Source organism: Lepisosteus oculatus, chromosome 24 (assembly GCF_040954835.1).
Source record: "Lepisosteus oculatus isolate fLepOcu1 chromosome 24, fLepOcu1.hap2, whole genome shotgun sequence".
Taxonomy (NCBI): Eukaryota; Metazoa; Chordata; class Actinopteri; order Semionotiformes; family Lepisosteidae; genus Lepisosteus; species Lepisosteus oculatus.
This window is the reverse complement of record NC_090719.1, coordinates 9555418-9577486: the sequence shown is the minus strand read 5'-3', so window position 1 is coordinate 9577486 and position 22069 is coordinate 9555418. Positions and strand designations below refer to the sequence as shown.

The window sequence follows — 22069 nt, the reverse complement described above, 5'->3', positions numbered from 1 at the left end:
GTGCACATTGCCACTAGGTAACACACCCAAGTAATTTCAGCTCATTGTTGGTTTTCTCTGCTAGTCATGAGCACATCACAATTAAATCTGTACTGTTGTACACAATTTTATTGTCTGCTAGCTATCTGTTACCCCACCTGTTAGTATAATCATACATGTTAAATATGATGACTTCTTTTATATTTAGTAGGATTGTCTTTTTTGTTTGGTATATTATTGATTTTCACCTTTATAAACAACTGTGAATTTTAATAACGGAATGTGCCATTCCATGCTCATCTTCTGTAAGAGATCTGTTTTATCCGTAAGACATAATTCCCTTATAGATCTTTTTTTCTGTTTTAAACGCTGACAAAAAAAAAAGCAAGAGTTAGTTTTGGTGCCCATAGCTTGACTCTCCTTTTATCCTTCTTGACATGTATTTGCAGCTAAGTGTATACACTGTTCTTTATAAAGCATTGTTCTCTATTCTCTATTCTCTATAAACCATTTTCCTCTTTATATTAATCATCTGTATTAATCAATTGCATCTATATTAAATCATTTAGGCTAATGTATTCTAGACAGTGATTTGCTTAACTGTAGCATATTTCTTGTGCCTTTAGTTCCAGGTTCATGAAGTGTAGCCATAAATTGTCTTCAAATTGTCAAATTTACCTCAATCTATTTCTTTTAATATCTGTCACCATTCTCTCAAAAGCTGCTTTTCAAAACTGTAAACCATTCATTGAAATATACTTCAAAAGTGGTCATATTTAAGGTTACAATTAATATTACAAAAACAGCTAAACTTTTTTCTGGCTCACTTGAACATACTGTGTTTTGAATTGGTAAATTTTGAACATACTGTATGAATCTTGAATATCTGGGGAAAATGAGGTTGTGTAGACATGCTTCTCTTACTATGACCCCCTAGACAGCTGGTGAACTCTACTGTACCAAAAGACCAAAAGTCATCTGCTATGGGATAATTCTACACTGTCTAGGTTTCAAGGAAAGTTTTTCACATGATTTTCAAATTCTCACAAATGTAAGAACCCATATATCTCTTATGGATATTAGTGTAGACTTCTGGGCACCTAGAAAGTCACAAGAAATGTTGTTTTGCTGAAAATATAGAGGGTCCTAATTGACTTAATACTCACCCACCCTGTTGGAGCTTAGCCACCTGGCCCCCTCTCTAGAGCCACTCTAATCATGGAATTATCTGTTCCTTCTCTGCACTGATTAACTTCTTAATTACATATCTCCTTAAATATGATTTTTTATCATCAAAAGTTTTTTGTACATTTTAAAATGTAAAGATATTAATTTTAATTTCTTATGAACGTATTTGTTTAAAATAAATAGTATTGAATTACAGTTATCTTTTTTGGTTTGTGTTACACAAAAAGAGTAATACTATCTATTTTGCTCAAATTTATGAAAATTGTGGGATTTATTAGTTTTGTGGGGGGTTTCACAATGTTTTTTTTCTGATTTCATATTTAATAGACGTTTAATCTAAGTTGCTCTTTAGAAAGAAACAAACTTAAAATAAAAATGGGTCAAGGGACTTATGAAGAGCTATACTGTATATCCATGATTTTTTTAGTTACCCAAACAAATTTCTTAATTACTGCATGTGCTGTACAGAATGTCTGTAATAGAATTGAAAACAAATCATGTTTTCATTTCTGATAAAAGTAAATAAAATAACTATTATTTTTAACTTTTTACATATTACGAAAAGTACTGAAATTGTAGACTCACCTAGCAGTTTGAGGAGAGAGGGTTGGCATTCATTTAACTGCCCCCACTCCAAAACATTGACAGCAATTGGCAGAAAGCCATTAAATTGCATGAGAGTTATGTTTGTCATGCAAATGTTGTATATTGTTGTATATTGTTTATGGGCAACAGAGAAAATGTTGTGACACCATTTATAAAAAAGGTAGACAAACTAGTTTTTTTTTTTTTTCAGAAAAACACCTCCTTTTAAGATAGACAAAGCTATAATTAAAATGTTATAAAATACATCCTTACTTGTTGGTGAGACCATTAATGAAGATAAGCAGCAAAATCATTGAAACAAATCATATAAACCTAAATGCCCTCTGCATACACAGGGTTCTAATAACACTCCCTAAGGCACACCCCGTCAGCTGTGAATTTACTCTTCTGTCATCTAGGAGATGCCTCTGTGTCCCAGGTGTGAACTTTTCAAACCTTCACTGAATTACTGTGTGACTTCTTGCATCCCTACACATAGTTATTCAGATTCAGACAATCAATTTGTGAACTGTAAACATTGCCAACCTTTCCGAAATATAAAAGTAAATAAAAGCTGTTAAACTAGTCATGTCTGAAGATCATACCAATTTAGGAGGATTAACAAAAACTATAGAAACGTAAAATGAAAGTCAAAAAGATTTTGAGAAAATTCACATATGGCCAAACAGATGGCAGCGATGTTTTAAGGTAGATAAGAGCACTACTGTAAAAATATAAAAGCATAAATGCAGAACTGAAAGTGGATACCTACAAAAAGTTTAAAGAAAAAAAGTTTCTAGGTTTAAACAAAGAAGTTAAATTTTTGGGGGGCACTTATTGTAAATGTTATTGATGTTATTGATTCATAATATGCTGGTTTTTGTATGTTCCTCAGTAATTTTGTGTAAATTTCCATTTTTATTATTCATGTCAGTTTGTTTTTTCAATGCTACTGGTTTCATTTCATCTGCAAGCAAGTATAACATCAGTTTCTTAATTATGTTTGGTTCAATAAACCCATTATGAAGCAATTCTTGTAGTTTTAAATTTAGCTCATGGAACTCAATGCATGGGGTAAGAAGCAACATTTCCCACTGTCCCACATATTCAGTTGTCCAATCAGAGTGATTCACTGCTACAATCGTGTATTGTATGTGGGAAGAAAAGTTATCATTATGAAAACATTAAAACTTTATATAAAAAATAATTTATTGGACAATTAAAAGGTTACATTTTAATATTTCTTACTTAGACCGCATAAACAAAAATACTGTTTATAGTAAACTCCCTAATGTATAAAATAATAGTGGAATGACAATGAATGCCAGGAATACTGAAATATAGAGAAATGTGTGACGTGCAATGTGTGAAAAAGCACGAACCAAAAGCCATTTACCCTGTAAAGCCATTTATATGGCTTTGAAGCAATTTGAAAGAATGTTTATTGTATTTTTAATTCCACCTTGAAGGTCCATGAAAAATGAAATGTTTTAACCCAGTTCATTTCATACAATGCATTGTACTGTAGATATACAGCATGATGAATTTTAATAGAAATCAAGTTCTTTTCAGTTTAATATTGGATACACCCCCAATACAAATGGTAATGCCAAATAGTGTGAAATGCTTCTGTGACCTGGGCAGCTGCTAATCAATTGTGGGGCATCTTTAGTTTTGGTAAAAGTTAGACACAAGGACATTTTCTTTGCTGAATTCAGAAATAATTATATAGTGTTTCATGTGGACATGCTAATCTGCCTTTCAATTATGCTGTCCTGTAGGCACCTACGAAGACTTTATTATATATTTTGACTGCTTGCTCTGACCAAGGAAGACAAAGACAAAAACAAATATTTTGTGATTTTGTGAGTGGCATGTATTAATTTAACATTTCTAAAATACCTTTTTTTATTTTTAAGAGGGGGAAATGTAATCTGATTATGACACCTTGCATCATATTGTGTGGGGTTCCTAAAGTTCCAGGTTCTTTTAATTGGTTGGGCACTCATGGTGTCAATGACAGGAAGGGCACAGCATTCAAACCCACAAGGTTTATTTCAAGAGTCAGACTGGTATAACTCAAGAAGTAAAACATACATGGCAAGACCACTAATATTCTCAGTTCAGTTTACAGGGGTACCAACACACACTGGATCATGACCCCAGGAGCACTTTGCAGGGCAGAATTTACAGTATGTGGAATCATCATAATCTGTAACATTAAAAAACATCAGATTTACCCCCAAACAAAGCCAAAACCAGACAACAAAAAGACACCTTCTGCTTGGAAAAACTCTTTAAGTTTTCTCTGCAGCTATCCCTTCTATTTAGGAGCTTGTTTTTCATCCCTAGGCTCCCATCAATTAATACTGTCAAGGTTTGATGACTGTGGGCTAAGGAACAGGCCTAGAAGTGAGAGGCAGAGGGTGAGAAACCAAGAAACAGAGAAAGAGAAAACCAACACCCTGATACTCACCAATTAACATGCAATGTTGGCCCTTGGCTCAAACCTGTTACAGGACTGCTTATCAGTTGCAACCTTATGCTCCATTATTGTTTTAACAAGGTTTATCTCAGAATAAGACTTATTGTCTCCCTATATAAAATCTAATCAAAAGTGAAACTGGCCACCTGTGGTGTCTCATAACTAGCCCGTTATAATCTTCGGATTAACTTGCAACTGCCAATTAAAAGGGGTTTAGGCCTTGCATAGTTGTTTATCCACACCTGTGTTTATTTTAGGTTTATTTCTACTGGAGTTACTTACATGAGCAGCAGTACACAACAAATCATAATAAGAAACAAGAAAATCTGGCATCTATGTTACTTATTTAATACAATTTCTTGTTATTTCTGATCAATGATCTTACCCAATATCTCTTCAAAACCAGAATACTATGTACAATTTAAGCTTGTAATGCAAAAATGCATCCTAGCACCTGCTGACTCACATACATTGTAAATTCACTTATCAGTATTTTCTGCATGCAGTGTAATTGACACATTTGCATACTGCAATTTATCGGAAATATTCTAGTGCTAGATTTTCATTAAATAGATTTCAGGCTCTTGAGTTGCATTATTGAAGAATACTGTGTATGGATTGCATTGCAATTACCATAGCAATCCAAACCAGATTTATGGTTGGATTTTTTGGGTAATGTTTTCCTTAAAAAACCCAGATAAAAAAATATATGTGGAATATTATGTATATAGTTTGCAGAACATTTCCTTATACAACCAATAATTTAGCTCATTATGACTGAGCATGCTCACAGTGCTGATTTATGTACCCAATTTTAGATGTGCATTCCCATCGTTTCCCCATTGTATTCTCCAGCCTCAGCACAATTGCTTACAGTTTCCAACAGTGGCAGAGTTGTTTATGAAGATTTATGTGGTTTATTGAATACCGAGTCTTTCAACAAATGGTGTACTTCTTTTTATAAACTTGCCTCAGCACATTTAATATGTTATAAATCATAAATACCAAATCCTAAAGATGATTCTCATTTATGGGTCACCTCACCATAGCAGAGAGGGAATTTCTTTAGTCATTTTAATTAGAATGTTAAATCTATTCTGATTTAAGACACAAACTAATTAGGAATGCCATATTAGATCTACTGTTGAATGTTGCATTGATTATTAGCTTTGTATCACTTAATAACTGTATCCTCTATAAATAGTAACATATAAAACTGTCTTGAAAAGAACCTGTTGATTGCCATCATTGACTATTTTAATTTAAATGTTTAAAATATATAAATTCCACAGCTATGTTGATTCAGCAGTGAAAGTTAAATCCTTTAAGTAATGAAGGCTTTCTACTCATAACAAAACAAAGAAGAAAAATTATAGCACAACACTAATTCAGGCAAGAAAAAACATAAAACAAATATAAGTAATAAAAGAATTGTCAAACCATTTCCTATATTTCACACAACAAAGTTATATTGTTTTGATCTTCTGGGTGAGTGTTTTGCTATATATATTTTAATCACCCTTAAAAAAATAAATTCCAAAACACTTAAATCATAAATGCAAACTAGTTAAAAATAATAATAAAATACAGAGCTCCTGAATTAACATTTATCCTTATTATAAATGACTGTTGTCTTCTTACAATCTCATATTTTCAACCAAATAACAAATGAAACTGCATAATTTGATACAGTTTTAGAATCTAATTGTGGTCTAATCCAATTTACTTGTTCAAATCAGATTTCATCCATGAGATTAGTCATTACAAAATCTGACCTGCCAGAATGAGTGTAATTAACACTCAAGAAAGTGGTAGTAAAGCTGGATATTTCTTAAACTGAAAGGATCTCGTTAACATGATGATTTCTTAAATAATTACTTTTTGATTTCTATTCATTCATTGTTTCTAGAATACATAGGCTATAATTATATCAATCATATATATTTAATCAAACTAAAGTTGTCGTGCAATTACTTCAAAATGGTAACTGGATTTATGACAGTGTGTCTGCTGTGTGATTTTACATTCACTTTTTAATGCTTGGAATTTTAAATTTAAGAATTACTTATTCCCATGCCCACCTCATTCCATTGTACAGTGAAGACTGTTGTTGATAACTATGTTTAAGACCATCTCCTCCACATATACTGATGGAAAAAAGAAATGCAACACCTCCTCCACACTGTGGCCCTCCCGTCTGCGTGGAACAGGCTGAAGAGTGACTCATCCGTGAAGAGAACCTGATGCCACTGCTGTGCATCACAGCTTCTGTCTGGCCCAAGTCAAGCAGGTGTGATGTCTAGGAGGTGTGAGCAGAGGGCCCCTGACAGGTAGTATTGCTCTAAGGCCAGCAACATGGAGCGTCACTGTCCTGTCACTGATGCGGGCATTGTGTCTGCCAGCAGTTTCATCAGCAGTATGGGTTGCAGATCTGAAACCATCTCTCAGATGGACCAGTCTGATGTGTCAGTCCTGCTCTAGTGTGGTCACTCAAAGGCGACTGGATCTTGGACGGTCATCTGTCCTGCCAGTCTGCTGAAATCTCCTCTGCAGTCAGGACATAGTGGATTGACTTGCTCTGTAGTGTCTGGCAACGCTGGTACACGGCATGCCTGCATGCAGCATGCCAATGGCCCTCTCTCTTGCTTCTAGTGATATTCGAGGCATTATGAAATGCACAGAAAACCGTGCAAAAAGTGTGGTCTTTTTCTTGCAGTGACCTAAGCTTCGAATAAAGGCCTTTTAAAGGTCTGATCAGCCATTGTTCCACCTATACCTTGTTGGGTAAAAGTGCACCTAATGCCCTTTCATGTGATTGGCAAGTTGCAATGCCTAAGGTCAGAGGGCTTATAACAAATTGACAACTTTTTGTCAAAGTACATAAGCTATAACTATAGTATTGTCATTCCAGAAAATGTTGTGTTTCTTTTTTCCATCGGTATATACATTATACTGTATTATGAGAATCAAAATGCTGCAGAATAGAATTATAGAAAGACCATTATTATTTTCCCCGTGATAGCTTTATCCTTTTAAATTCAGGAGAACAAATAATATCTAGGAAAAATTTGTATTGCATATTACTATGAGCCCGTTGCTTGTCAGTATAGGCTCCAGCTCCATCATGGGGTGCTGCCTTGCCTTGCAGAGCTAATTTCCTGGGTTTATTCCTGGGAATGCTGTCTGCATGAAGTTTGTTTGTTCACATGGGTATCCTCCAACAGTCCATAGACATACTTGAAGATTTATTGGCTTGAGAAAATTGACCTTTTTGAGTGTGAGTTTGTGTATTTCTATACAGTATGTACCCTACGATGGACACACATCCCATCCAGGCTGTATTCTTCCTTGCGCCCATTGCTTACAGGGAAAGGCTCCAGCACCCCTGTAATGCTGTATTGGATAATTGATAGATGTTTATTATTATGAGGTTATAAGTTGGTATTAGCTATTTACTTATTATTATATAAGTTTTATATAATAGTTACGTATTATTATATATGCTTCTTATATATATATATCATTACTTATTATTATTATAACCAAATGTATTTTAACAAAAATATTTTGAAAATGTTTGCACTTCCTCTTTTAAGTGTCTGCTAGCATTATGTTCTGTTCTTAGTTTAACTTCAAAAGACTGAAATAGTAACAGCCTTAAGGTATTTACAATGTATCTCAAATAGTGTGAGATATATATCTCACATTTACCGGATTTGCTCTAATTCTCTGCAAGGTGAGAGTTTACACTAACAAGTGTGTTTACTCCCGCAGCTGTTTGCACATCTTCGGGAAAACAGCTGCTTGTACCTCCACCTGCTACAGATGAAATATATTTCTTCATAATTTGCATTCCATGTGCAATATTCTACTTGTTACACATTTAATCTAGCATTTACTCAACTATATTAATTACATCTCTCTTAATATTTCATATTGAAGACGTTCTGAAGGGAAGAGGCCTCCTAAGAGTGCATATTGTGTCCTATAGTCCAGGCATTGCCAATTCAGTCCTGGGTTATTGAATTAGCCCAGCTTCTGGGGTTGAACATTGCTGGGGCTTGTGCTGGCCGAGGAAACCTTCTGCAATTTTAGAGAGAACTACACCACTATCCCAGTTGCCTCTATGTGCTTGGGACCTTGCAATGGATGATCTAGAAGAGAGGGTGCACAGCTGTCATTCTCCCTGTGCTGGTATAGGGATTGAAGGAGATATAAGTTGATTGATTGTCTGTTCCAACTAGCTGGGTATAAATATATAAATAAAAGGTAAGTGAAAACTATAAATAAATTGAAAAGTATAAGATTTACATTTATTTATACAAAGAACAAATATTGTATTGTATCTTTTGATCAAAAAACAGAGATCAACATAGTTCAGTTGAATACAAAGATATTGTGTTGACAGAAAAATGACATGGCTTGCAGAAATAAGAAATCTCTTCATTCAGGGGCTTCTACTAGGATATAGACTCTCAGACCTGATCTATTTGATCATTTGCAAACAAAGATAATTGACTGTCTTTGTCTCAGGCAAAAACAAAACAAAATTTACCAAGAAAACCCTGTGTTGCACGTCTTCACTCTACTGGATACTGGAATCATATACTGTAAGTGAAAACACTGTGTTTTCCATGCGTTACATTGGAAAAAACCAGGGACTGAGACAGAGGTTTTGCAGATGCCTTCTCTTTATTGTGCATGTCTTAGAACTGACAGAGAATGGCAAAAACCTGACAAGACACCTACGTGCCTTAACTGTCTACTGCCCCTTCCCAACTTCTCTCTGGCTTGGTAACTAGCTCTCCTACTATGCTTAATCACCCAGCTGCTCTGGGCCTTTAGCAGTAACCCCAAAACATAAGCACAACAGTGTTGTAAACACAAACGGATGTAGTGTGCAACATTACACTTTCATCAGTGCATTGTCAGCGTACAGAAATTCACGCCATGGGGCAACCATGGGTCTTTCCAAAGAAAAAATGAATCAGATAAAATGACTTCATTGGCCATATCCAATTTCTTGCATTAGGAATTTGTCTTTTCACATACCCCACCTTGCTCTCCATGAGACACACAGGAACACAGACAGGGAGAGAGAAGCTTGGGGTCAGAACGCAGGGTCAGCCATTTATACGGCACACCTGGAGCAGTTGGGGTTAAGGGCCTTGCTCAGGGGCCTAACGGAGTAGGATTCTATTGCCGACCATGGGATTTGAACCAGCAACCTTCCACAGTGCCACTGCTCTACCCCTTTTTTTATTATAAGATCAATTTAATGGCCATATTCATTTTCTTGGATTTGGAATTTGTCTTTCCGCATACCCCAGCTTGCTCTCCATGAGATTGAATCTATTTTGCTTGCACACAGAGGAGAGGGTTGGCATTAAAATGGAATGGTAATGGAAAGAAAGTTGCTGAAGTAATATTAATGGATGGTTTATCAGATGAGTCTGTCTTCTAGAGACCCAGTTGGAAGCGATGCATCAGGTCATGCTTCTGTGTGGGGCTTCCAAATGACTCACTCAGCAAAAGCACTTGCTCAGCATATGGGTTGAGTGTACTAACTCACGCAATATGACACATAATGGGTCTATAGCCAGGCTGGGGATTGAACCACAAACTACTGATAAACAATGAATAATTTACTATTGCTTAAGTAATTAAAATGAGCGCATTGTTAAAATACTATATTTCAGTTTAGCCTGCTGTATAAAAATGACAAAGCATTGATAGGACAATTTAAAATGGGTGCTGTAACTAGATTCAGTGCCTAGGATCTAAAATTTGTCTCTGCCAGTCTACATCAACTAGTGGGCAGCCACAAGCTGAAGGTGAATTATACCCTAATATTTAGAATCTACTGTAACTCACTGATTAGAGAGTCCTGCCAGCACCTTGTAACACTTTGCCAGCCAAGATCATCCTTTGGTGACAGCTCAGGGATAAGGTTAGATAAAGTGGGCCTGTTTTATGGTCCTTCCTCAAAATCCTATGAGCTGCTTTTACTTGCAATAGGAGTATTCAATACAGCTCCTATTTTTGACATTCTATTTTAATTTCCAGCAAATGTTGGTAAACCCTGTCTACGGCCCCTTTCCAACCCCTCTCCGCCTTCATAACCAACTCTCCTTCCATACTAAATCACACACTTGCTCTTGGGATCTAGCACTTATTTCAATCAGTCTTGAATATAATACTTGTGTGAGGATAATTGTTAATCCGATATTGAAATCAGGTCAGGGAAATTAAAGTGCAAAAGTGAAAGAAAACTAAAAATACCCATCTAGCTTTTGATTAAAACCTAACAAAAGAAATGAAATATAAACACATACAAGAAGAAGAAAGTAAGGTTGTACTGAATATATATTTGAATAGTGCAAAAAAAGTTATTAAGGGCTAATATTAACCAATGTCAGTGAAATTAAAGTGAAATACTGCAGGAATATTTTCATGTATAACTGACCTATGAAAATATGTGCTTACCAAGTGCACTTAAGATAAATAAACACATGATTAAAGTAAAAACTCCTGCACAATATTAAAGAAAACAAATTGATTTCTAACAGCTTTAGGCATTGATAGCAAATGTCTAAATTCTATTAGGAGCTTGTGAAACTATATAAGCACATTTTTTGCCTGTTACATTGGGTGGCAACATCAATCTCTTCCAGTGTCTTAACAATTATCGTACATTACATTAAACCTCATAAACCCTAAACCATATATAGATTAATAGGAATGTACTAACTGCTGACACACAGTTCTTTCTTTCCTTAAAGTAAAAGCACACATCTGTTCTTTGTTCTTTGTTTTCACAAGATAGCAGACATTGTAGAAGAGCTGCAGGTTTGCTGGTAATGCTTTGCCAATTAAACCTCTGTAGCTCCTTAACTACGTTACTGTACCTACTTGTGGAACTGTAAATCCCGTGTAATTGGAATCTGAAATTCTGTGTGGCCTTATATGATAGTATTCCAGGAACTCAGACTTTATTATCAGGTATCATTGTCACTGTCTCTTGCAAAGAAAATACAGTACTCAAGGAAATAATTGAAATTATATTTGTCTCAGGCAAAAACAGAACAGAATCTATCAGAGAAAGTACTGCTTCAGGAGCTGTACTGGATAATGGAACCACATAAGTGTGTTAGCACAGAAAACCATCATGGAGATATACTTGTAGTAATGACTGATAGAAATGATGGAAAAATATGGCAAAGCTAATTTTTAAAGGTGAAATGTGTACCCCAGAAAGGAGTATATTTATATCCTCTCAGGAAATAGTACACTGTTGGCACAAAATATATATTATTTTATCTTTATAGAATTTGTCGTTACTTACACATTTCTTTGCTTATTTTAAAAATTGTGTTTTTCTCATTCCAAAGGAGACCGAACAGTTGCATAAAGAAAGTAAGAGTCTGAAAAATACCACAAAGACCAAAGGTAGGAGCACCTTGCTTTTGTAGAGAACAATATGATTTCTAACATCCCCTAGATCCCCAGCACCATCAAAGATTTCCACAGACTGAAAGAAAATGTATATAAGCAATTATATAAATTTAACTTCAAAGGATCTCTTGGGACTAAATCAAGCCTTTGTCCCAAACACATATAAACATGAATACTACTTAATGGCAGCATCTAGTTGAGTAGAATCATGAAATACAATGTTAAGCAAACAGAAAGTAGTCTTCAAGGATCAGTTTTCAATTTGCATGTGTGACTGAGCTATTTTTAAATCTGCGGCACATATTGCACATACATTTATTTTCTTAACATCGTCAACATGGACATGTATTGTAATCATTGTAACCAAAATGGTGTAAATGAAAGTTTATAATAATAGGAATTAATATGGAGAAGGTAGAGCATTTTTCAGCCTTGTTTTTTGAAGGCAATAATTTAGGATGTGGCTATATTGTTTTGTCTAGTATTTCGTTTATTATGTACCGTGTCAGTTTCTCCTCTCACCACTTTTGGAAGTTTTTCATTGTTTGTTTTGTTAGTAATTTTGAATATCTTTGCCATTTTTTGTTTTCTCTGTCAATCAAGTCTCTTTTTGCTGTGTTTCTGAGACTCCTGATATTGTTTTTTTTTCATTCTTTAACAAAACACTCACTATTTTGCTCAGCTTCCAAAGTGTCATTGGCTGTGTGATGGAGCAAGCTGAGGCTGTTAGAGCCTCTTCCTTCTCTGCAGTAAATTGGACACACCTGCCTTGATTAACTGATTGGACATCTGTGGAATGGAATTCCACAGGCAGAATAGAGATCATCTGATTGGACTTGTGCTGAATTGGACGTTCTTCAGGAGTTGCAGCAGTCATTATAACAGCAGTCAGGTGCAAAATGCAGGGTGATTGCTAAGCTCCTGTAGTTTAGGGAGGAAAAGTGTGTTAGCTGTAACCTGCAGTGCAGCAAGTTTAGATAATACTGGAGTGTTAACCTCTTGCGCTTTAACATGAGGTCCAGCTCAGGTTTGAGAAGTTGGAAAGATCTAATGAAGATTTGCTATTGTTGGATCTAGTAAAGAAAGATGGCTCTACAGAGGATTTAGCATTTGTTTCTCTAGTATGTAGTGTATTCATGGATTAATTCTAACCCTTCAGCTTCTACAGAGTAGTAGAGTGTTTGTTGTTGGAAACTGGGTATACTGTAAGTAGACCAGGTACTGTACATGTAGCTTCCAGTGAAGGGAAGATGGGATAGTAGTGATGGACAGGTTCCTCCTAGGTAAGAGGAAGAGTGGCAATGGATGAGAGTCTGATTAGTGCCAAGGGTTCCAGGGAACAAAAATAATGATTTTACACTGGTAGAGAAGAGAAATAGAGAATTTTTCATCAGAAATTGGTCTGTTCCAGCTCTCTTAATGGAAGAGAGGACTGAAGAGGTCTGCATGCTCAGGAGGAGCTGAGGATCTTTTAAGACCTAATAGCTCTGTGAAGGACTGTGGTCCAAAAGGGAACAACCAGTTACATCCTAGGAGCCCAAAAGGGTTCCGCAAGCCAACAGTGACGGGTCACCGAAACATGCACTCCTAAATTGATCTGTAGCCCTGACCCAGCATTTTGTGGCTCAGAGGTTGGCATTTGTCATAGGTTGACTGTACCTGTAAGGGGCAGTTCTGGTACAGACTGGTCAGAGATATTTAGAGTCCTGAATTAAAGCATGTGGTATGATGAGAAGAGGAAAATGAATCCTATTTATGTGAAGCATTGAGTTCAGTGCTGAACATTGTATGAAAATTGCCTGACATCTGCTGCATAGACATGGCTTAATGTGTTTTTGATCAGTCTTGTAATGCTAAAACCATTATCGCATTTAATTTCATTTGAGCTGGAATAGCTTTTTGCTGATATCAAGGAGCTTTAAAAGCCACAAAATTTCATTTTATTTATTTGTCTTTATTTAATGCATGGCGGGTGATTGCCTGCTTTGTAAAAGTGTAATGGAGATGTTAATGGAAAGGCGTAGTGTCGCAATGCTCTCGGGGGTAATGTGCACTGTACTTCTTTTTTTTATTTTAAAGTGTTGTTACCTTGTGGTCATCCATTTTCAGTAACCTCTTTATCACAAATTCATAATTATTCAGCAGTGTTCATTCTTTCTTTTCTCAATCTTTGAAATGAAAATCAGCTCTAGGTAAAAGAGCGACAACAACAGTAATAATGAATGGTTGTTAATGCTGTAACATGTTATTCCAATCCGAAAGCATAATTAACTGGTTGCTGTCTTTGTAACAGCCTTTCCTACAGTGCAAAAAAAAGTGAAATTTGTGAAGTACTGCATTACATATAAATGGCACTATTGTAAATAAAGGCTCTGGGATTTCAGTTAATTCTTGACTTCTGAAAAATCTTCTGGGATCTAGGCCAGGATGTACAGAGCCACTCAAATCACTTCGGCCAACATCTTAGTGCCATATAGACTTCATAGGGGTGGCACAGCGACACACTAATTAGCATTGCTGTCTTGCAGCTCTGGTTCAATTCCGGACCTGGGGTTCTATACGTGTGGAGTTTGCATGTTCTGCCTGTTTCTGTGGGTTTCTTCGAGGTGGTCTGATTTCCTCCCGCAGACAAAAGACATACCTATACGTGTTTTGTGATGGACTGGCATGCCAGGCTGTATGGTGCCTTGTGCCCATTGCCTACTGGCACTCTGATTTGGAAAAAGTGGTTAGAAAATGGTTGGGTGGATGAATAAAACTGAAATTTAATAGTTTTTCATGTTCTTTTCGCGCATTTCTTCAAAGGAATGCTAACAAGACACATGCTACAGCTTTCCCCGGTGCTTTTGTTTGTATGACTTTTTTTCACATAAATCCTGGAAACAAGGCTACTGAGAAACATGTACATGACAAAAAATTGCTTCATTGAAGCAAATTACAATAAGGGGCCAAGTTCTTTTAGAAAAAGAAATGCAGTACAGCGTAAGATGACATGCAGTTCAATTCTTAGCTAAGTAGTCAAGAGAAGGTAGACCGTGAACCACAACAAGAATAAACAATAAGCTATAAATGGCTTTTGTGAAAGTCATATGCTTAATGGGAAGGATTTCCACAGGGATGTGAAGAAAATTGTTATATCACCTTGTATTTAACTTGAGTAAATTCACATTCCAGCTGCTTAGATTTCACAACCTTCTGCTCGTAATTGAACTAGATAGATAACTGTTGCAATATTTTCTTAATAGGGCAACTTTCATTCTTCTCCAGTTGTGATGCACTAAAGGCAATTTCAATTAAATATATTGCTGAAATAACCTAAATTTCCTTTCTTAGGGAATCACCCTGTGGAATCCAATAATCATCTACAAATACCAAATATAGAATTATCCCCCAGTGAAATTATTTTCTATGTCTTAAACATAAAGCTTTTTAAATCCTACACCATACAGAATTGTAGTGTAGATTTTAAGATAATTGTGTCAGTCACAGAGAAGCTATCTCTTTAAAGTCTTTCTTTTCGTATTTTGCTGACACTTGCTTATTTGGATTCATACGGATGGTATTCTGTATCCAAGAGCAATTGTGAATTTTAACAATCTCAGAGTTAGCATCAATACATAAAAACAGACAAAAGCCAAGACCTGGAAAAGGTCCAGTTGAATAATGTGTTTGATAGCAGCAATGCTCCACACACTTTCCCTTTCCTTCTAGAACTGTAATGGTATAAAAAGCTTTGCCTAAACATATCCATATGCGTTCAAGAGAGCCGTAAACGTGTTGTTTAAAGTGTGAAAGTAAATGTCTGCTTCTTGATTTTTCCGTATGATAAATGCTGAAGTAATATTCCAAGAAAAGCTGCTCGTTTTGCTAGGAAACACCTTGCCAGAAATGTAAATGCAAGATGAAAGACAATCCAGTTAATGGAATCACACTTTTAGTCAAAAAGCATATAAATATAATTTTAGCATACTATAGATTCCGAGCATTTTCTCTAGAAAAAACAGTTGTAATTCCATGAAGACCATGAAAAAAAAACTGCACGGGTGTGCAACACTAATGTGCCATCTGCATGCAGGTTCCTTCATTGGGACAATTTCATTCCTGAAACCTACCCTCTTTCCAGGCTGAAGCAGGCATGATGAAAACCTCTCTGTTTAAAAGAGCTGAAGATGAAATAAGAGTGTTAATATAATCAAACCATCAGCTAATGGTCCCACACCAGTAGAAGATAAAGAACAACACCCTGGTAGGCCACGAACCAAGTGAGCAATGAGCCTTTCCTTTCATGTGCACTGAATGCATCGGTCCTTTCTACATTGAAGATCTTCCTATTGCTATACTCCAGCATTATGGTGTTCCAGTAATAATGCAGCCCCATGAATAATTTAGTTTATTTGTTCAGATTGCACATACTGTAGGGTGGGTATGAAGCTATGTATTAATGGTTCCCATAGCCCTTAATCTCCTACACACAAGCCTCCTGGTTTCAAACGTACAAGTCTAAACTCAGGAGATTTCGTTTCTTGTAAAATTACTCTGACTGATGCAAAGAAGAAGAGTCTTAAGTTGCATTAGTTTCACCATATCAATAAAAGCTCAATACAGAGTGTAAGTGTCGTGAATTGTTTATATGTCATGCTTTGCAGTTTGTAAGAAATTCCAATGAATTATCATATATCACATATTATTACTGTAGCAATATTTCTCCATGTCGTAGCATGTTCTCTTGTTTTTATGAGTCTCCCAAGAGTTTGCATGATTTAAAAATTGTTTGAATGCATTTTTGAGTGTTTGGAGGGAATCCTTAATTTACAGATTTGTAATTGTAAATTTTGACATGGATGTTCTACATATTCAGGGATGTTTTACTCTGTGTATCTTCAAATATATGTATCTCATGAAAGAGCATTAGAAATAACTACACAAATGCTTTCTTTTATAAGAATAAAACAATATAACTCACCTTAGGATGTCTTCCACAGAGCAAGTTATCTGTTCTTCTATTTTGTAACACATAATTTCTAGGAATATACACGCCTGGCATGTTGGTTATTCTAATTTCTTGACAGTAATGAAGAGCACATATGGGGAGCTATCAGTTTGTTACAAGAACAGCTGCATACTGCAGGTTTTGCCAGCTCCAGTCCCAGTTATGTCTAACTCACAGTTTTGTCTGCAAGCTCTTAGGAGTTCTTAAATTGGAATCAATATTCCAAATAGTAAGGGACCTAATATCACCTGGGGTGAATATGTCCCTCTGCGCCACAGCTCTTTGAGCTGAAGAAAAAAAGCTGAGGCCAGATGGAATAACTTCAGGAACACCTGCTGGGTGACTGGATGGTTCCTGAAATTGAATTTTGCGTACTCTTAAGATTTAACTAAGACTCATAGTTCTCTTGTGTGAGAGTTGTGTTAAATCACTGGAGTGAAACTGGAAATCAAAAGTTTTACATTTAATCTTTTTGATCATTTAACACATCCTGTATGTTAATTGAAATAAAAGGATCATAATCAAGATTCAAAAGAAAACAGATACAGGACGAGTAAGTTAAAATAGCTCTTCACAGTACTATTAACCAAGACTACTAACAGCCAATAATTTAATGAAACTGTTTAAAAAGTAAAAATAATCAGATTCAGATAGAGTCCAATATCTGAATCACATATCAGAAATGTATATGTATCAGTCCCTGTACTCCATAAAACCTTTTGTTTAAAAAAACTGTCTGAAAACTAGCTCTGGATCTCTTACTCTTAGTAGGATGTATACAAAGCTTCTCAGAGCACAGGCAATTGTATTATGGGACATTTTATTTTAAAGAAAGCTACTAGTGTTAATAAGTATGATTTTAACTACTAAAATTATAATAGTAGCATCTAAATCACTAATGCAGGTGTCCAATATGTGTAGATTTTATTTCATACATTGCCAGTCTTTTGTATGAGATTTTATGTTTGAGTAAGATCAATGACTGATTTTTAATCTTTTCTATGAGTATAAAAGTAATTCTAAGTGAATTAAGCACTTTGAATTGAAACAGCAATAAGCCAGTGACTTCATTTTAATTCCATTAACATTTTAAGACAATGAAGGAAATTAAATATTATTTCTGAGAAATTACACAATATGTTTTCAACACTGCCTGCAATAATGGTTCTGCTTCTATTCAAACTTGAAAAGTCTAGACTGCCTATTTAATTTTGTGTAGAGTGGTCTTGCACAGTTTGTAAGCATTTTGGGGGAAAAAAGTGAAAACAACAAGATGCTGAAATATAGTATATAATAGCAGCAAGCCATCGCGAACATTGACTTTTTAAAACAAATCATAGATCCCCTTATGTCAATACAGTAGCAGTATAGTTCAATTCAGACTGTACTCCACTTATAATCACTTCATCTATGAGGACTTTAAATTGGTTCTCCAGATAATATCCATTTCTTCAGCAGCCCTTGCACACAAACTTCTCAAAGAAAAATAGGCTTTTGTTCTCTTTTTCCTGCTTTAATCAGAGCTCAAAATTTCTTAATCTAGTATCATCTTACATTTGTTGGCTAAGATCCTAACAAATTTCTTTCTATGTACTCTGCAGTTATAATGATGCGTTAAAGGGACAGTTAGCAGGCACTTAATTATATAATAACAAAAAACAATAATCAGCAGCAGCATAAATTGCTTTCGATCATTAAAACAGCTTTACTCAGAGCAAAATGTTGTTTTTTTCTGAAAAGTAGTTCAGTTTTTTCTACTGAACAGCAAAAAAAAAAATTCCTGTCCCTCAATATGTCATATTTTGCTTATACTTACATACCGGTATAGAATTGTTTGAAAAGCCTATGGCTATTTTTTTCTGTTAGTTGAATCCTTAAAAATTATAAATCATGGTACATTTTTATGCAGGGTGACCATGGATGTACACACAAACAACCAGTTAGCACTTAGAAAATGAGAAAAAAACAGCACAGATGACCTACTGTATACAGTACATACAGGATAGAGCACATTTAAGGGAACATCTGGATTTTGGTGCACTTATGAAATAATGCCTTATTAACTACTGTAGGTCTCCAAATAAACGCAATGGCTGCTGATGTGTTATGCTTTACTCCTACTGTATATATATATATTTTCCCTGCACCGTGCAGTCTTTCATTATCTTTGTGGGAGCTACGTTTTCAACAGTGAGACATGTGCATATTTTATGGCTCTTCTGCTGTCTGCAGTAAGACTGCGTGACTAAGCAAATGATCAATGTCCAAATTTGCCTGAAGATCAAAATCCTTAATTCTTAACACTCCAGCAAGCGGGAGGTGCACACACCACACCAGCCTTCACTTTGATTTAGCATCGATTGTCCATCTTCAGAGCGCTGTATTTCACTCAAGCACTAAGAACCTGCAAGAAATGTGGGTGGAATTCTTAATTTTTCTTATACTACTGAGAAGCTTCTGTAGGTCACATAAAGCACAAACTCTGATGGATAGGTGTCCGCGTTACATACAGCACAAAGTAAAACTGCAAAATGCTTTAATTCCTTGTGGATATCTTACTATGAAAATAAATCATACTCTGTAGCCATATCGATTGTCTTTATTTTAAAGACAACATGGTATCATAGTGCACTTCTCCTTACATATAAAGAGAAATTTGCAGGCTGTGTTTCGAATTTTGTATGTAACAAAGACACTTAATCACTCTCCCTTTAGAGTTGCTATGTGCTATAATAGCCTTCTAACACTACTACATGTACAGTAGATAAAATAATGTTGACTTCTAAGCAGCAACATTGTTTAATCTCTTATAATTTATTCATATTAAAGCTTCCCATTATTTTGTTTACCCCATTTGATTTTTCACAAAAATGTGCTAAAATAAAAAGATATATCACCTGGTCTACTCTTATCTTGTTTTATTAGTAATATTTAAAAATTGTTTTACTTGGTTAAGAATGGCAGTATTTTATGTACCTTTTTTTTTTCTTTCAGAGTAAAATCAAGGCCTCTTGATCACCAGATGTTTCACTTCTTTTTTTCTTTTTTCTTTCACGTTCATTAAAAGGAAACGACAAACATGCTTCGACAAATATGGTACAGTCTTGTTAAATGGTTTTAGTTTTCCAACGCAGAAATTTTCGCTCTTTTTGTCTTTTTATGTATAATAATTACATTTACAAATTCAGTTGTACATCAAAAAGCAAAAAAAGCAGTAAAGGAAAAAAAAACATTTCAGCAGAGTTTGGCAGTCAGATGGTCGGATTGTTTCAAGATCTCCGTGTTGTACATGTCCAGGGCGTGGTTCACTCGAATCATCTCACTGTTGTTCAGCTTCAGCCGGTGTTTCAGCATACAGGAGAAGAGGTCCAGCTGGGGTTTCCCAGGGGCAACTGGGGGAGCAAGCCGATTGATTCGGTCCCTTATGTCCAACAGGAGCAGCATGACGGAGGAGGAAGAGTAAAACTGGGTCCCCTGAGTGTACGACTGGTTAACCTGCTGCACAGCACTGCGTAGCAGGTCTGCGTTAAAGCGCAAGCTGTACCCAAAGACCTGAACGTCTGAGATCTTGATGTAAATCTGCCGCTTTGCGGGGTCTGAGAGATCCACGGGCCCCTGTGCCGTTTCATTCCGCAGCGTGGAAGGCAGCTTGGCGCGGCTGCGAAGGTAAATGTGGACGGTTTCAAAAAAGGTCTTCCACCGGTTGCCAAGTAGCAGGGTCCAGTTGTAGCATTGGGTGTTCTGGAGCCTCACCTTCTCCCAGCGAGGGTAGCCATGTTCCCCGAAGGGCATGTTCCATCCTTCCGAATGGCTTCCACTGAAGGGGTTAATGTAAACAAAAAACATGGGGTCAATGCTGCTGTTCCTCATCTGGCAGATCTTCATGGACAGCCCGATGATCATGTGGAGGTAGTCCATTCGGTTCTTGTTGCTCTTGAGGGTGAGAGACATTCTCTTGCGCCACCGGGGATCGAAGAAGGTGTCCAGGCGGATCTCGTTACTGATGAATGTGGTGTGGACGTACAGCCGTGAATCCATCTTCTGCAGGAGGTACTTCAGCTCTAGGTCCTGGAAGTCCAGGTCCGTCTCAAAGCTGATGAACTGCTCGCTGCGCTCGGAGTCCACATTCTGGGGCTCACAGCGACCCCGGTACAGCTTGTAGCCCTTGTTGCAGGAACCACACAGGGAAATGTTGGCTAGGCTGCACATGGCACAGCTGTTGTTCCCACCGATGATGCAGGGGATAGGTCTTTGGCACAGGCTGGCACCAGTGTGGCAGACGCATGTTCTCTGGCTTTCCAAAAAGGTCCCCCAAAACCCATTTTCATTGCAGTACAGAAAGGATTGGACCCGGTTCAGCCACTGCAGTACAGATCTGTACCAGACAAAAACACACACAAATAAACAGAATAATTAGACCATGCACCTTCAAACTGAAAAAATATGTTTGTTCTTAAATAAATGCTCTTTTAAAGGTTCCTTTTATCCAACCATTTTTTTATTTTGTGTGCCTCAAACAAACCTAGTCATATCTCATTAAACAGAGAGGTGCGGACAAGGTCAAGCTAACACATAAATAAGTCCACTCCCTGAACATTTCACTGACACTGGCCACTGTGCTTTGAGGAGACACTAATCTATTGCTAGAGGATATCACAAAGACCCATGTTCCCCTGGCAATCAGTATCCACTTAGAGTGCACTGAGAGTCCTTCTTTTAATATGTTTCTGTGCATTGTCTTCCTAGGTTGACAGGAGTTATAAATGCCCATAATATTTGCTCTTGTTCACAACTGGTCATTATTTCATGTGCAAAAACCAAGTCTGCTAACTACTAGCTCATGTGGAGTTGTCGTTTACTAGGTAACTCAAAAGAATACATGTTTTGCATAAGTGTTAGTTCTTACTACTAATTTTGATGAGCTAAGTAAGGCATAGAAAGGATTTTTTTAATCATCTGGATTGAAAAAATGTAAGTAGGCTTTAACTGGTCTTGAACTTTGAATTATTCTGTTTGCTGCTTGATGCTTTGCTAAATCAATATTGTTGCATGTACATAGTGATAGACATACTGTAGAGGCAAAAATAAACATAGATGTGAACAAATAGTATAAGATCTTTTTAATATGCAGAATGTCTGGTCATTGAAAAATATCTGATGTTTAATGCAAGTATTTACAGTGACATCGTCTTGTGCCTAATTCTTTAACATCTTTAACATAGTATATGTCTATATTTAAGCTTATAAGAAGTGTGTATTCAAAGTTTATACAGTGGATCTGTGTATACAATTCATAAGTGTAGACATTCAGAACAGAAATAACCGCAGGTTCCTTGTTCTGTGTTTTTGCACTTTAATGTAAAAGACATAGACAGCTCAGTACTGAA

General features: G+C 36.2%; 1 protein-coding gene and 1 long non-coding RNA gene across 4 annotated transcripts in view; one reads left to right on the top strand and one right to left on the bottom strand.

The window, feature by feature from the left end:
- LOC138224968 (uncharacterized) overlaps nt 1-22069 on the top strand; it is a 312271-nt gene that overhangs the window by 138042 nt on the left and 152160 nt on the right. The window lies entirely within an intron of this gene.
- Nucleotides 11286-22069, bottom strand: part of brinp1 (bone morphogenetic protein/retinoic acid inducible neural-specific 1) — a 127878-nt gene continuing 117094 nt past the window's right edge. Inside the window, exons 8-9 of one of the 2 annotated variants that reach the window (XR_011183483.1) lie at nt 19659-21057; nt 11286-19086 (exon numbers count right to left, since the gene is read on the bottom strand). Coding sequence is in view for 1 of the 2 variants with exons in the window: in XM_006640642.3 (XP_006640705.1) it covers nt 19917-21057 (1141 nt within the window). In the remaining variant the exon portion in view is untranslated. Of the gene's footprint in view, nt 21058-22069 lie in introns of both variants that reach the window. The other variant, XM_006640642.3, reaches the window with a different exon arrangement.